This window comes from Rhinolophus ferrumequinum, chromosome 25 (genome assembly GCF_004115265.2).
Source record: "Rhinolophus ferrumequinum isolate MPI-CBG mRhiFer1 chromosome 25, mRhiFer1_v1.p, whole genome shotgun sequence".
Classification (NCBI taxonomy): Eukaryota; Metazoa; Chordata; class Mammalia; order Chiroptera; family Rhinolophidae; genus Rhinolophus; species Rhinolophus ferrumequinum.
The window spans coordinates 19,650,373-19,666,010 of NC_046308.1; the positions used below are offsets into that span (position 1 = coordinate 19,650,373).

The 15,638-nt window shown below is 50.1% G+C and overlaps 1 protein-coding gene across 2 annotated transcripts; it reads right to left on the minus strand.

Moving 5' to 3' along the window:
- Nucleotides 1-342: 342 nt before the first annotated feature.
- On the minus strand, nt 343-10,718 carry LOC117017653 (SEC14-like protein 4). 2 transcript variants are annotated; one of them, XM_033098120.1, is made up of 13 exons: nt 10,604-10,718; nt 7,884-7,959; nt 6,505-6,548; nt 6,132-6,191; nt 5,815-6,003; nt 4,329-4,424; nt 4,013-4,073; nt 2,992-3,075; nt 2,571-2,677; nt 2,360-2,499; nt 2,100-2,269; nt 813-971; nt 343-601 (listed from the first exon to the last, which is right to left on the minus strand). In XM_033098120.1, the coding sequence occupies exons 1-12, from the start codon at nt 10,655-10,657 to the stop codon at nt 832-834; spliced, it is 1,221 nt and encodes a 406-aa protein (XP_032954011.1). In that variant the 5' UTR covers nt 10,658-10,718; the 3' UTR covers nt 343-601; nt 813-831. The 2 variants fall into 2 exon arrangements, with proteins under 2 accessions (XP_032954011.1, XP_032954010.1); XM_033098119.1 differs by having other exon boundaries at nt 343-971.
- Between the last annotated feature and the right edge of the window lie 4,920 nt (nt 10,719-15,638).

Genomic DNA, 15,638 nt, shown 5'->3' on the forward strand with positions numbered 1-15,638 from the left:
AGGGTTGGCAGCCGACCTTCAGCTGCCGCCTTGGGGAGACACAAAGGTGGAGGAAAAGCTGGATGGTTCTCCAAGAAGAAAGTCAGAGACTGAGACGAGCACCCTGGGACGGCAGCTCCACTCTCCACGGTCCACCTTGCTCCAGTTACATGCAGATAATGGGCCTGCATTTAGGGCCTGCTCTTAGGGCCTGAAGCTGTGCTCCCTGCAAGGCTGAGGGCTCATGTACTGAGGGTGCCAAAAAAAATGTATACACATTTTAAGAAAGAAAAAACTATTAAAATTGTAATACTCAATATAGACCGATAACAAAAGATGAATACAAGTCACGTTTGACTTCTGCAATTACAAGAGGTGTTCAAAGTGGTTACCATCAGCGTCCAGACACTTCTGATGATGGCAAACTACTGCTTGAGCAATGTTGACCAAAGTGTCAATCGGTATACATGTTTTGGCACCCCCGGTATGTGCCCCCAAGCCGGGATACCAGGCATGGGTGAGTCTTGGGACAGGTGGACCTTGTCAGGAGGGATACAGGGCAGCTTCTGTAGTCAGGACCCTTCCTCAGTGGATGCTGGTTCATCCTCAGGGTTCTCATTCTCTGTGAACAGGGAATAAGATGCTTGTCTGAATCCTCTGGGTGGCTTATGCACTGGGTGTCTCCTTCCTGCTTGGCTATTGTGCCAGGTGGGCCCATGAGGAGCTGAGATGGCGATATGGGGTGAGTGATCTCTGAGGTCACCTCCAGTACCACCCTCCCTGGGAGAGGAGGGGCCAGGGAGAGGGGTGCAAGGGAATTGGAGAGCACGGACACAGAGGCAGCCAGCATCTTCATTGTGCTGGAGACGATCCTGTTGTCTCAAGACCATGAATCTTCTCCTCAGAGGCCTTGTCGGGGAGCAACACCTCCACAGTATAGCTGACCTTCTTGGCGTGTATCAGGCTGTAGGTGTTGTCGAAGCGCAGGACATCTACAAGGACGGAGAAGGAATCAGGCAACTCGAGTACAGCCCGTCTGCACACCTGGTGCCTCCCAGGACTGTGGGTGAGGCTGGAGGGTCAGCCACTGTCCCGTCCCCAGCCCATTGCCCACAGCCATCTCTTTGGATGAGGCCTGTGTTCACTAAAGGACTAATAACACCCCCCAGCAGGCCTCAGCCCCTTCTAGGTGCCAGGCATTACGTCAGCACTCAGAGCTCCCTGAATCCGCAGGGCAGCCCATGGAAGGTACTCTCACCCCATTACATGGATGAGGCTTAGAGACGTCGATGACTTTCCACTGATTACAGAGCAAGGGAGGGCAGGGACTAGGATTCCCTTATCTTGATGCTCCAACCTAGAGAGGAGCTCTGCTTTCCCCAGAGGAGAAGGCTGAGTTCCATAAACCATGTTTTCATCAAGCCTTTCGTAGAAGGCATGTCCTTCAATGCCAAGGTCCAATGTGGACTCTGGGACGTGTGGAGTCATCCAGTTTCTGTCTCCACTCTCCTAATTCTCCCTTTCCACAAAGGTGAACTGGAGATGTATTAGTAAGCATTAGTAAAACTTGTTCTCCTTCTCCAGAGGAAATCAAGCATGGGTCCCCCTTCTTCTAGCTCCCTTCCCGGTAAAGATGGGAGCTCCGCAGATTTGCTGGGCAGTGCTGTTTCTCGTAACACTGACCACACTGTATTTGGTCTGGGTAGCTGGGGAAGGAAGGATAAACACCTGGAAGATTCATCTCTTCAGGATGCCCAGAGTGGGGTGGTCCACGCATCTGGGCAGGCTGGGACCCCTGAAGCTAAGACCATGGCTGTTTTGTACCTGTCCAGCCCAGTGTAGGGGCTTCCTGGCCTCTGATTCTGCAGCCCGGGGCTGTAAGTCTTGCTTTCCACAATGTGTCTCTGCCTTTGTACCCACACCGAGGGCCACTCATCAGATCCAACACCCCAAGCCAATGCCTGTGGCACCCATGGGATCTAGGAGCATGCACAGACCCCCATGCTCTCCCTGAGAGCTGGAAGTAGAGGGGAAAGAGAGAAGCCAGACTGGCAACACACGTCAGCTCATTTCTCTGCCAGGAGGAAGAAAACAACTCCAGTGAACCCTGCGGCTCTTACAGACGCCAGGCTCGTGGCAGGTGAGGCTCCCATCCTCTGGCACCATGTGGGCGTTGTAGCGCTGGCTGGACAGCACCTCCGTCATGTCCCCTACCCGCTGCCGCTCCCCCTGCTTGGTCTTCAGGAAAACCCCAAAGCCGATGTCTGCTCCATCTGATGCAAACTGCCACCTGCAGGTGACAGGGCTGTTCTGATGACCACCTGCCTGGGCTCCGGGCCCCTCCCAGCTGTGCCCAGGTGTGAGTGGCCACCATCCCTACCTGAGCACACAGCCTGGGAACAGGATCTCGTTATCCACCTGCAGGGAGGAGCCGCGGCCCACGGTCGCCGTGTGCTCATACTGCACCCTCACCTGGTTGTGCAGGTAGTAGCTCTTGGGCACCTCGCCCCCGTAGTTGATCTGTGGGTGAGGGTGGGTGAGTGGGACCATGGCCATCGCCCCTCCCTCCCCGACTGCTGGACACCCTGTACCTTGGTCAGGCACTTGGGGTTGCCATCGGGGTCAGTCATGGTCCCCCCATACTCCATGGGTATCTGGTCGGGGCTGATGAACTTTGATATCTCCTGCTTCCAGTTGCCTGTGGGAGTAACAGTGAGGGCTCCGCCGGGACTCAGGAAGGCTGCCAGAGGCAGAGGGAGCCAAGCCCTGGGAGGGGATCTGATGTGTTTTTGGCTTGCTCCCTGGGTGCCTACTCCTGAGAGTACCCAAGAGCTTTACATGGCCATTCAGGGCCCAAAACCTTGCCTGAGTGGACAAAGGCTGACATGTGTCAAGCCAAGGTCAGCACCTCAGTAAAGAAGACGAGCCAGGGTAAAATGGGGCCTTGAGCACTGACTTCTGATTCCTGGGCAGATGAGGAGATGGGCACAGCCAGCAGGTCAAGTCACTCACCTCCTAGAATGACTATCTTCTTTTGAGTCACTTCAGTCAAGAATGACTTGACCAAGTTGAAGGCCACAGGGAACAGCCTGGGGGCTGAAACACATGAAACTCCCTGGGGAAGCCACACCAGACAGGACTTGGATGAAGTCATGCCCAAGGGCATGGGCTGGACAGGAGTTAGGCAGATCTAGATTCTGCCACTTGCTGTGTGACCTTCAGCTAGTTACTCACCCTCTCTGAGTCTTAGTGCTGTTAACTATAAAATGGAGATTAAATTAAACACTATATCCATAATACTTGGCACAGTGCCTGAGTCTCAATAAATGGTTGCCTCCCCTGTTCAGCTATAGGGTTTTGGCAGTGTGGACTCCCCCGTGGTGCCTCTTCGTTTCCACTCTCCAGTTTTTCCCAGGTTGACTTGGAATCCTCTTGGGTGCAAGTAGGTGGGACCTCATGGCCCATCTGAATTGTTCATGCTTACTGGGAGCTTTCTGTGGGCCAGGCTCTGTGCTACGCCTTCTCCACAGACTGTCTCATTTAATCTCACAGCTGTCTTATGAGAAGGTGTCATTACATCTCCATTTCATGGAATGGGAAAACTGAGACTCAGTGAGGTTCAATAGATTTGCTCAAAGTCACAGAGCTAGCTGGATTGGAAGCCAGATCATCTGACCTGGAGCACACGCAGGGACCCCTTCGCTATACCCCTGTCACAGACAGGGACCATTCCTGCTCAAAGTATGCCCACCAACCTATGTGGTCCATGGACCATCTGTTACCAGCCCACTCAGATAAGTAAAGAAAATAATAGTAAACATTTAGAAACTTATAACTTATTTGACATTGCTGCACATGCTTTTGTATATTCCAAAAGTTATCAGTCTATGAAGGACTGAGCTCAAAACAAACAAATACAAACAAACAAACAAACAAACATTCTTCACAAAAGATGCTTTGAGAAGCCTTGAACTCAGCGGCTTACCCACTCTCCGCCACATTCCCCACTCCACCCCCCACCAGTCATCCTCACCTCGAACAACAAGTAAGTGCTTTATCGTCTCAGGATAATTTGCTTCCACGAGGGCAAAATACTGTGGAGTTAAGAAGAGTCTGGTCTAGGCCACGCTCCCACATCCCTGCCTGGATTTGGTGGCCTCTGAGGTTGTGGAGATGAGCCCTCTACCCCGCTATTCCCTGACCCACCCCATCTTCTGTGACACACTTCCTCCTTGGAGCTTCACTGGCTGCTCTGTGGGCCCCCTGGGGGGTATCCTCCGTCCTCCATGAATCGGAAGCTGGTGTGGGCAGTGGCTCCCTACTGTCCTTGAGCCAGCTGCTTACCTTACCTGTTGGTAGACCTCCACAGCTGGCTTCCACAGGTGTTTCAGGCTCAGCCCCTCCAAGTCAAACACAATCACTGCCGTCTCGATCTTCCTGCCCAGCTGCATGGGACAGAACAGGTCTATAGGTCAGACAACAGCTCTAGTTGGAAGATCCTGGCTAGAGAGGCCTGGGCACCACTCCCACCTTCCTGCCACCTCCACTCCTGGCTGCCCACAGTGTTTTCCAAATAGATTGGACCCATCTAAGCTCTGACAAGGTGCCGCATTTGAGCCCTGGCACGGTGGCCCTTATCACACTATTTGTTCAACACTATTGCCTGGAATTAGTTAACCGTGGAACTACAGACATCCTTGGTTGTCCAGTGGGCATCTTTCTGTACAGTAGTATACTACGTCGGCCAGTGTCTGTAGTCACACAGCTGTGTGCAAGCCAGAGCTACGCTGGCAGGCTGTGTGGCCTTGGGTGGGCTTTTCACCCCTCTGAGCCTTCATTTTTTTTTTTTTTTTTTTTTTGTAAAATGGGGATAATTCCAGGCTCTAATAGAATTGCTGTAAGGACTCAATGAGCCCATGTACCTGGCACGTGACTGGTCCCCGGTAAATATTAGCAGATATTATTAGTAATATCGTCATCACCATAATCATTGGCTCCAGTTGGGAACATCCATGCCATGGAAGACGCTGCTTTGACCTATAATACCAGCCATCTTGTTTGAGAGACACACATCTATTCAAACCAGGAACTAAATACAGTGCTTTACAAATCTCTCATGCCTGCCACAAATCTCTGTGGAGGTCCTTTGTGTTTAGCGCTGTGCCAATTGCTGGGGACACAGGCTCTGTGCATGTCATGTGGAGTCAGCCATTCGTCAAAGCATCCCACAGTGACATAACAGCTCCCTCTGGGAGTCTTCTCCTTATGCTCATTATATACTTAGACTCAAACCAACAAGGCATTAGATTCACTCTGAAGGACACAGGCCAAGAAACACAGAGTTAGGGGCAAGGAGGAGATCTGCGAAGGTGGGTGTGGGTCCCTCTTGGCTTAGAAGCCCCATGTCCCACAGGACTGAATCTTTTTTTTGAAGCAGCTCCATAGTAGCTTCTAGGGACCCACAGGGATGTGCCCGGTTTCCAGGGTCACTGCTCTCAGGGACACCCAAAGCAATGGCTCCCCCCATCAGGTGTTTACAGTTATGCAATTTACAATCAGTGGATGTCTTTTTCATAAGTAAAGCTGACCTTCCACTGTTCCCAGGGTTACCGGGAAACAGAATGAGAGCGTTCACTGCACCCGAGGTCAGCATCACTCCAGGTCAGAGGAGAGGGGAAAGGGCTTTAGTGACTCTAGGCTCATGCCAGCAGAGAGTGCCATGCACCTGTTAGATGTTTGTGGATGGGTGACTGGAGGAGAAGCCATGTCCCAGGAGAGCCTGGAGTGCTGGGCTGGGGGGAAGCAGGGACAGGATCCCCTGTGCCAGGCACTCACCTTCTGACTCTGTAGCTCACACTCCTTCAAAAGCAGTTCAAAGGCTTTGATGCGCTTCCGGATCAGTTCCTGCTTGGAAGCTGACAGGAGGAGACCCTTGGGGTCCAGGGCCCCGACTAAGTCGAACCACACGGGGCAGCCTTCATAGTCGTAGCCGCACAGACCACCTGAGTCATACAGCTGGACCACCTGGGGTGAGGTACTGATTCAAACCAGCCCACCGGGCCATGTCCCTGCTCCGTCAGGTGGCTGGACATGGTTGGCGGTAGTGAAGTGGGGGGAGTCGGATGGCCTAGAGGATGCTGAGTGATGCTCACCTCTGAGGCCTGCCATGTGAGGATGTTGTCCAGGTCCTGTTGCTTCCGGAACTCCATGTGCTGTGGAGACACAGCAGGACCTGAAGGCTGCCTGCCCCAAAGGCCTTGAGGGCACCTGGGGACATCAGGCCAGTTCTCTCACTCACAGTCAGCAAGATCCTGCCAGAGCATCCCCAGGTTCTACTGACATGGCACTGGGGGTGGGGATGCCAGGAGGAGAGCTGTGGGAACCCGGGTCTGAAGCAGACAGGGATCCGAGGAGGAAGAAAGAAGAAACATGACAACAGGACAGGGTCAGGGTCCCCACTCTTGGTCTCTAATTCCTGGGGAACAGCCTGTGGAAGGCAGGATGCTGACGAGAACGAGGGCTTACCTTCCGGAGCATGTCCTCGGATTTCTTCAAGTCAAAGTTCTGAGCTGCAAGAAGAGTCGAGGTAAGAAGAGGCTTGAGGCCAGATCTAGAATGAGCCGTTCTCTGGAAACTCATGAGGAAATAAGGGGTTGTCCCAAGACTTTTCCTGACACGCCAAGAATATATTGGGGGTCTGGAAAGTTTGTTAAAATGCAGTGATCTTTAATTCTCTAGATGACTTTGGAGGGCCCTTGATTTCAGTTTCCAGAACTTTTAAAACTCAGAGGTTGGTTTAGCTTGTGATATTTGACGTCCCACTGGGAGCAGAGAGCCCCTCAGAATTAGGGGTAGTGAAGAGTCAGGCAGACTTGGGCTTGAATTCTAGTTTTGTCCTTTTATTTGCTGTGCAACTTTGAGCAAGTCACTTACCTTCTCTGAGCCTTAGGATTTTTAATCTGTTAAATGGGAATAATATCTTTTTCAGAGTTATTAAAAAAATAACATGAGACAAAGTGTATAAAGTGCTTGGCATGTTACCTGGCTCACGGTACATTCTCAGTAAACAGTAGCCATTGTTGTGATCACTTATTTTGAAAAAATAAATGCACTTTAATTGAAAACATGGTACTCTGTTTTAGAAATGCCATGATTGTTGTTCATTGGTTCACTGAGGCATTAGTGTAGTGATGGGCCTTCAATCAAATCCAGGATCAGAGATTTTCAAATGGAAGGGACCTGAGATGCTATCACGCTTCCTCTGCCTTGATCATGAGATACCTCCAGAAAAAAACCACCAAGGCCACCAGCTCTGCCTTGATTATCAAGTTCAAAATTCATTCCATAGGCTGTGCTGAGTTGAAATGAATTTTCCCTAAGCCCTGAGGTGGTTTCTGTTATTATAATAATTTTACACTGTTGCAGCAATTCCTAGAAGCTACTTCTCTTCTACATCCACTTCCTGAAGTGTTTGCTGGGCACCTGCTTGGTGCCAGATTCTCTAAGGGGACAATACAGCTTGTCTTCAAGGCACCAGAGACAGACCCAAAGGCAGGTCCTGAAGACCATGTTTAGCGATATCTGACTCAAGGTCAGTCCAGGCCTGTCACCCTGAGAACTTCCCAGGTGTTAACTCTAACCTCACGTTGACCCTGTGCCCACCTGATGCCAGACATTACACCCTCTACTTTAACACTCACAACAGTTGGTGGGGAGGTAGCCTTAGGTGGATTAAGAAATTGAGGCTCAGCGGAGATTTTGTGCCACGCCGATTTGAAGGGGAGTTTAGATTCTAACACAAAATGGGCTCATTCCAGAGCTTGCGTTCTTTACCGTTCTGTGGCACTGTCTCCCCAAATCTTCCACACCTTCTCTTGAGAAACCTCTGAACCTGCCAGCCTTACCTCGCAGCCAGCGCAGGAGGAAGTAGTCATCAGCTTTGGGCATGGTCGGCAGCAGGTCCTGGAGGTTACCCCGGAACTGGGGGGTGGGGGTGGGGAAGATGATTGTCAGAGGGCTCCCACGATCCCCCGGCCTCCAATTCCATCCCCGGCTCGTCCCACCCTCAGTCAGCCAGTCAGCCCTGCCCAGGGACCCTGCAGGTGAGGACGGCACAGTTAGCAGCAGCCGCCTGGGCCATTTTGCCACCTGGGAATGGGCCACCCCCTCCCCCCCCAGCCCACCATGGTAGGAAGAGTTGAGTCCTTCTCAAACTTTGGAGGATCTCTGCCCCCCCAAGACCATCATTCTATAGGTCTGAGGTGGGGCCCTGCCATCCCTATTTTTGCCCAGATCTCTGGCGAATTTCATGCAGGCCAACCAGAGCATTTGGGGAATATTGCCCCTGATACTGCATCTTGAGGGCCTGGATTTGGAAGCAAGTTACTTAACCTCTCTGAACCTCAGTTTCCTCATCTGCGAAGTGGGAATAATGATAAACTTGTGCCAATCAAAAGAACTTGGGCAGGTAAAGCACTTAGCGTCAGGCCTGGCTTGCAGCAGGTGCCACATAAATGTGGGCACTCAGCAAAAGTGGACTGCCCAGAGTCCTGGACAGTGGAATCTTTGTGGAAACAAAAGCAAAGGTCAGCAGGTAGGGACTGAAAGAGAGGTCAGGGCTGCCTCATCGGGGCCCTGTTGGAGCTGGGGGAAGGAGGGCGGCTGATCTGCTGGGGGTAACTTTTGCTACTGGCAGAGTTTGGGGAAGCCGCTAGGAATTTGGGTTTGGAACCGAGGCTCAGGTTTGACATAGAGAGGAGACCCCACTCCCGTAAGGATGAAGGGAACGAACGGTGAGGCCTGGGGGACTGGGTGTGCTGGGGAAATCTGTGACTGAGAATTTGGAATTAGAAACAGGTGCCAGCGGAGCCATGGGAGCTGTCTTGATAGCCACCCATCAAACAAGCTTTAGCACCATAATGATGTTTAAAATAAGAATGTATTCACGTATTGCTCACACAATTAAAAATAAATAATCAACTTAAACATCTGCCGTGTTAACAACACGAGCAACGACAACTGCTGTAACAATCCCCAGTTGGGACAGACACCTGGAATGGAGCTTCTTTCACATTGACCAGCTGTAACCTCTGTGCTCCTGAGGAAGAGTTTTTTCTGGGGGGGCAAGGGGGAGGGGACGGACACTACCTGAGAAACAATAACTGCACCACTCAGCCCCTCCAGAGGACCAGATTCCCTCCTTTGAACCTGAAGCAGGAGGGGCAGAGGTCATATCCCTGCTTTGCAGATGAAGGAATTGAGGCTGGGGAGGAGGGGTCGAAGGGGTGGGGGGTCTTCCCCAGGAACAGAGTGAGGAAGTTCCAAGGCCAGGAGGAGTCCACGTCTTCCAATCTCGAGGCCACTCCACCCTTGGAGCACATGTCAATCAGCTAAGAGAAAGCCACTAAGCAGGTGCTGGGAAGGGCCTGGAGCAACGTGGAGGAAAAACTCATCTTAGGATGAGGCCATGTGGAGAAAGGAGCATCTGGCAGTGTGACCACAGGAGGTCAAGACTTAGGAAAAAGCGGGAAGGAAATGCTCCCAGGACTAGACCTCTGGGACTGTCAGTGGCCTTTCCCCCTTCCTACTTTTCTCTTTTTCCCTAATTTTAAAAATAGCATTCATTTCTTTTAAATAATGGTAAAAAGAAGAATAAACTCTTTTTACATTGTTTAAAGCTCTTTGGCCCACAGGCACCTCCATCATAATTCACCCCCAAAGGCCAGGTGTCCAGTCCCTCCTAGGAGCCTAGTATCTGGGGCATCTCTGAGGCCACTGCCAGTGGGGAGGGGAGGGTTCACCAGGGGACCTTCTGTCCTTCACCTGAGGACGCCTCCTCATCGGGGGACCCTCTGCTTCTGGAACCTTCTCTTTTACCTGGGAATTCACCAGGGACCCCATCATTCATCTGAGACCCTTCTCTCGTTCACCAGGAATTCACTCAGGTCCCCCCACCCCTCTTCACCAGGGGTTCTCATTCCTCCCTGGAGCACCCTTAGGTTTTCCCCAGGTTAGGAGCCTAAAAAGAACTCATTGTCCAGAAGTCTGAAGCTGCCCTTTCACAGGTCCAAAGTGTGAGGCAGGGCTGTGACCCACCCCCATCCCCCACCCTGAAGTCCCAATTTACTGTCCTGGCCATCTGCAAACCGAATTAACGCTATGGCACCTAAGACTTGGCTACGCTCGCCCTTCCCCATGGCCCTGACACTTCTAGGTGTGGCCTTCAGTACTGTCTTGAAATCACCAAAAACTTCTCCATCTCCCTTTAACGAAAACATTGACAACAGGCCCAAAGAGAAACCAAACAAATGTGTTGCAATCTCGGCAGGAGATCTGGGAGTCTGTCTGCCCAAAGCTTCTCAGAAGCCGGATGGATGGCAGCGCCAGGTCACCCACCCACCTCTCCCCACAACCAGAGAACAAGGGCCTGGAGCGGGCAGGAGTGAAAAGCTGGATTTGCCCAGAGAAGGACTCCTGCCGGGTTTCTATACACAGCTGCCACAGCAACTGCACACAGGCAGTCTCCAGGGTCCCTCCTCAGTCGTCAGATAGAGGCTCCAGCCCAGGTGGGCAGCGTCTGGCTGCTCGGCCCCTCCCCAAGCCTCCCCACCACGAAGCCCCTCACCCTGGCCAGCGCCTCCTGCTGCTGGGAGCTCAGGTCCCCGACTCTGCCGCTCATGGTGCCCGTGGGTGCCTGGCTTTGCCACTCGTGGTGCTCATGGGCTCCTGGTTTTGCCGGGTACGTCAAATGTTTGTCCCGCCCCGATGGGAGAGGGCTAGCTTCACCCCGCCCTGTCCCGCCGGGCTCTCCTCCCCTCTGGGGTTTTTGCCAAGGCCAGTCGCCAAGACGCACCCTACCTGGGGCAAGGAGGTGCCACTTTCCCTCCCAGAGCACAGATTTCAGTTGGGGGAAGCAGGCGCCCCCACCCCGCATCCCAGGGCAAGTTTCAGGGAACACCAAGATCCCCTTCCAGCAAAATGGAGGAACTTTTTATAAACTTGGTTCCACCTTCTAGGTGGTCCTCAGGACTTTATTCCCAAGGGGCCCCCAACCTTCCTCCCCTGACTTTGAACACAGGCTGCACCCTGTTAGTGTTCACTAACTGATAGGAGAGCCCTTATGTGCAAGAGGATTCCAGGCTTCAAGATGGTCTGGAGGATTAGATAAGATAATCTGCCATGGTTCTGCCTGGCATTGCATACCCGGCAAGTGTTGGCTGGTAGGAATATTGTTTCATAATCATTGCTTTTGAGGCTGTCACTGGAGCAGCAAGCCACAGGGGTAGAGACCCAGGAATGGCTCCCTTGTGAGCTACTGGGCAGGAGCCACAGCCCAAAGGCCAGGGAGAGGGAGGTGGCAGTGGGGAAGCCCTGGGTGGAGTGATGGAGGGGTTGGGAGGCCAAAGGGTGTTGGGTGGCTGACACAGGTGTCCAGGATGGCATCCAAGAGTCAGGCAAAGGTCACTGGGGAAGGTGAGAAAACTCAAATTGGTAGGGCAGGAATTTTCCAGAGAGAGGAGCAAATGGGAGGTAAAGGTAAACAGGGAGGTAAATCAGGCCACCAGAACCTTTCCCCTCTGCCCTCCCTTGGGCTCAAACGAAGTTCTAAGCCAGCGCTGACCAGCCTGGTGGCCACAAGCCACATGTTGCTATTGAGCTTTGGGAATTGGCTTGTCACTAGGGAAAATGGAGAAGTGCTGTGAGTGTAAAATCCGCACCAAATTTCAAAGGCCTAATACCCCAAAAATTAAATAGATTCCATTCATTCATATCTTATATTAATGACATGTTGAAATGATAATGTTTCGGGGTATATTGGGTCAATAAGATATATTGTTAAAATGAATTTCACCTGTTTCTTTTACTTTTTTATAAATTAGAATTTCTCAAATTAATAAACTTTATTTTTGGGGCAGTTTTAGATTCACAGCAAAATTGAGCAGAAAGCATAGAGAGCTCTCATATACCCCCCACCCCCACACACAGCCTGCCCCACTGTGGACCACACACAGCAGAGGGCTACATTTGTTAGAACTCAAGAACTACGTCATTGTCACCCAAAGCCCATAGTTTACGGTAGGTTCAGTCCTGGTGTTGTACATTCTATGGGTTTGTACAACTGCATAATGACATGTGTTCACCATTGTGGTATCTTGATGTATCATACAGAATAGTGCCACTACCCTAAAAATTTTCTGTGCTCTAATCTTTTAATTTTTAAAAATGTAGATACCAGGAAAGTTTAAATTATGGGTGTGACTCAAATTTGCAGCTTGCATTATATTTCATTTGGACAGTGCTGTCCTAGACTTTAAATCTGAGCGAGAGAGAGAGAGAGAGAGAGAGAGAGAGAGAGAGAGAGAGAGAGAGAGAGAGAGAGAAAATACAAAAAGCTAAAAGAAAGTAAAAGTGACACCACATCTCTGGAAGGGCATGATCTGTACCTAAAAGCAATGACAGAAATCACAAAGGGACAATCAGTTGTAAGGCATTAAGTCAGTCATTGCTGACGTGAAGTTGGGAAAAATAAAATATACAAAACCGGATATCTTTTAAAGAACGTGTGCAAATTGATAAGAAAAATAGTAAGACACTAAGAAATGGACAAAAGACTCAAAACACCAATTACCAGAAGAGGAATGCAATGAAGCGGATAAATGCTCAACTTCCAGATCATCAAAGAAATGTGTATATAAATAATAAGATACTTTTTTCCTCCACCAAATTATTATAGCAACAAAACAAACATACACAAAGCCTTTAAAAAAACAATAGAGTTAGTTAGCCAGAAGTTGGTGAAATGGAGACATTCATACATTGCTGGCAGGACTAGAAATTGGTTCAGTTTTTCTAGAAAACTATTTGACAATATGCATTAGGATCCTTCAGTAGTTTACCACTTTGCCCAATCATCCTAACTAACAGAAAATATTTTCAGCTTAATGTTGTTTGTGCATTATTAACAGGAAAATTGGAAATATTTTTTCAGGAAACCACGATGCTTAATGTGGTTGATAAAGAGTTTATAAAACACATGGAAAAAAATCGAAGGGAACAATTTGGAAAAGATAGGACAACATTACATATGCCGTATGCTTCTGAAATGTAAAACAAAATCCAGTCAATAAAAGAAGGGCCACACGAGAAAAGAAGTTTGTCCCCAACTTTCTCCAGTGGAGTAGGAAAAGTGATATTTTTAAAATGCCACACGTCACAAGGTAACTTTATTTAACCAGCACTTAAAGGTATTTTCTATGGGCCAGGCCCTGGTCTAAGGATTTTGTAAATATTAGCTCAGTGCTGTCCAACAGCTAGGTAGTGGGAGCCACACAGGTAACTTGAAATTCTCCAGCAGACACATAAAAATTTTTAATTTGAATAATATGTTTTATTTAATATAATGTACCCAAAATATCATTTCAAAATGTGATCAATGTGACCAATAAATGAGATAAATTAAGAATTCATAGTGAGATATCTTGCATTCTTTTTATTTTTGTATCAGCTCTTTGAAATCCAGTGTGCGTGTAGCATACTAGCACATTTCAATTCCAACTAGCCACATTTCAAATGCTCAAATAGCCACATGTGGTGTTATGGGTTGAATTGTGTCCCTGCCCCACATTCAGATGTTGAAGTCCTAAACCCCAGCACTTAAGAATGTGGCCTTACTTGGAAACAGGGTCTTTGCAGAAGTAATTAGTTAAGATAAGGTCAAAGTGGAATAAGCTGGGCCTCTAATCCAATATGACTGGTGTCCTTATTAAAGGGGGAAATTTGGAAACACACACGCACAGGGAGAATGTTATGTGAAGATGAAGGCAGAGTTTGAGGTGATGCTTCTACAAGCCCAGGAACACCAAAGATTGCCAGCAAATCATCAGAACCTAGGGGGGAGGCGCGGAACAAATTTTTCCTCATCGCCCTTAGAAAGGGCAATGCCTGCTGACACCTTGGTCTTGGACTGTTAGCCTCCCGAACAATGAGGGAATAACATTCTGTAGTTGGAGCCACTCAGTCTGGGGTATCTTATTAAGCAGTCCTAGCAAACTAATACAGGTGGTCAATGTTTGCCATATCAGTCAGTGCAGTGTTAGCTCATTTAATGTTTTGGACACATTCTGAGGGAGGCACAATTATTATCCCTGTTTTTGGACCAGGAATCTGAAGTTAAGGAGCCTCCTGAGGTCTCACAGTCAGCAAGCACAAAGCCAGGACTGGAATCCAGGCAGGGTGGTGCACGGCCAGCTGCTCACTATGTCATGTCTTTCTGCCTGCCCAGCTCCGTGTTCCAGGTCACGTGGTTCCTGAGGTCCCTGTTGGTCCAACACAGAGCAGATGTCCTCCCCTGAGCCTGCAGTACACTGCCGCTTGCTCACACTTCAGTTATTGCTGTGTGTGGGGGACTTTCGTTCTAACCACCTGGGTGCCAGGGGTTTGGCAGACGACTCCTCTCTTCCATGGTGTGCCTGGCTCCTCCTGCAATCCAAAAAGTGGCGCATTCTTTTGGTGCCCCCTGGCGTGTGAGCTGAGAAGCTGGACTGCAGTGATGTGTTGCCATGGTACATAACACTAAGTTCACACCTCTTGCCCACTCACTGCAGTGTCTCTCCCTCCCATCTTTCAGGTGCCCCCAAAACTCCTGGCATCGCTCCATGGCCAGAGGTGTCCGGCTTGCAGTCCTAATTCAAGCCTATAAGCTGCCAGCTAAAGGAAACTCTGTGGGGTGAATGGCATCTCCATTATTGGGGTGCAGTTAAGCTTTGCAGGAGCCCCTGCCCACACTGTCCGTACATTATGGCTAAATCAGTCCCATCCCGCAGACGTCTAGGATGGACAGATGCCACTGGATGCTCCTCCAAATACATAGGATTTGGAGAGGTTGGGAGGAAGTGTCTGCTTGACACAGATGCCAAGGGCAGGGTGGCCTCATGCTTAGGCCTGCCTAGGTGGTAGAGATTAGGCTCCAGGGCAGCTTTTGGAGGGTTTCCTTGGCTCCCTCCATTAACTCAGGGTGACCCCAGGGAAAGGAAGGACCTGGTGTGGCCACATCCCCCCTATATTCTGCTCTCTAGGAAGAGAGATGGTCACAAGGGCCTGGGAGAGAGGAGTGGACAAGGGGAGACTGACCCATGACCCCACAGACCTAGCTAGGACCACGGGAAAAGGGGGGTTTGAGGTCTGGGGCCACAGCTGAATTTCTCTTTCTTCCTCTATGAAAGCCAGGAGGTCCCTGACCTTCCCGTGCCACAGAACATCAGGTGGGGGGTTTGTGGAGAGATCTATCTCCCCTTGTTGCTCCCTCCTACCACAGGGCCTTTGCACATGCTATTCCCTGTGACTTAAACACCATTCCCTCACCTTCTCCTTCTGCACTGCCTAGTTAGTGCATCTTTACCATCTCTGATCCCCCACTAAAATGCTCCCAACAGAACCCTACTCCCCCTTTGTGAGCATTATTCTCATTCGACATTGCTTACTTGAACTATTTGACTCACCCCCTTCACATGAAGACCTGGGCCATAGTTGCTGTGCTCACCACTGTACGCTATGCTCCGAATTTCAGAGGCTGATAAACGCTAGAGCCAGAGTTTGAATGCTTATCTGTCTACCCTCAAGGCCTGGATCCTTTACATTACCTGCCCTGGCTCCCTGATGAT

Excerpts from the sequence above, each read along its gene's own strand:
- LOC117017653 (XM_033098120.1), bottom strand. The coding sequence starts at position 10,657 with ATGAGCGGCAGAGTCGGGGACCTGAGCTCCCAGCAGCAGGAGGCGCTG. Across the intron at positions 7,960-10,603 it reads AGCAGGAGGCGCTGGCCAGG|TTCCGGGGTAACCTCCAGGA; the intron begins GTGAGGGGCTTC and ends CCCACCCCCCAG. Across the intron at positions 2,500-2,570 it reads ACCCCAAGTGCCTGACCAAG|ATCAACTACGGGGGCGAGGT; the intron begins GTACAGGGTGTC and ends CCTCACCCACAG.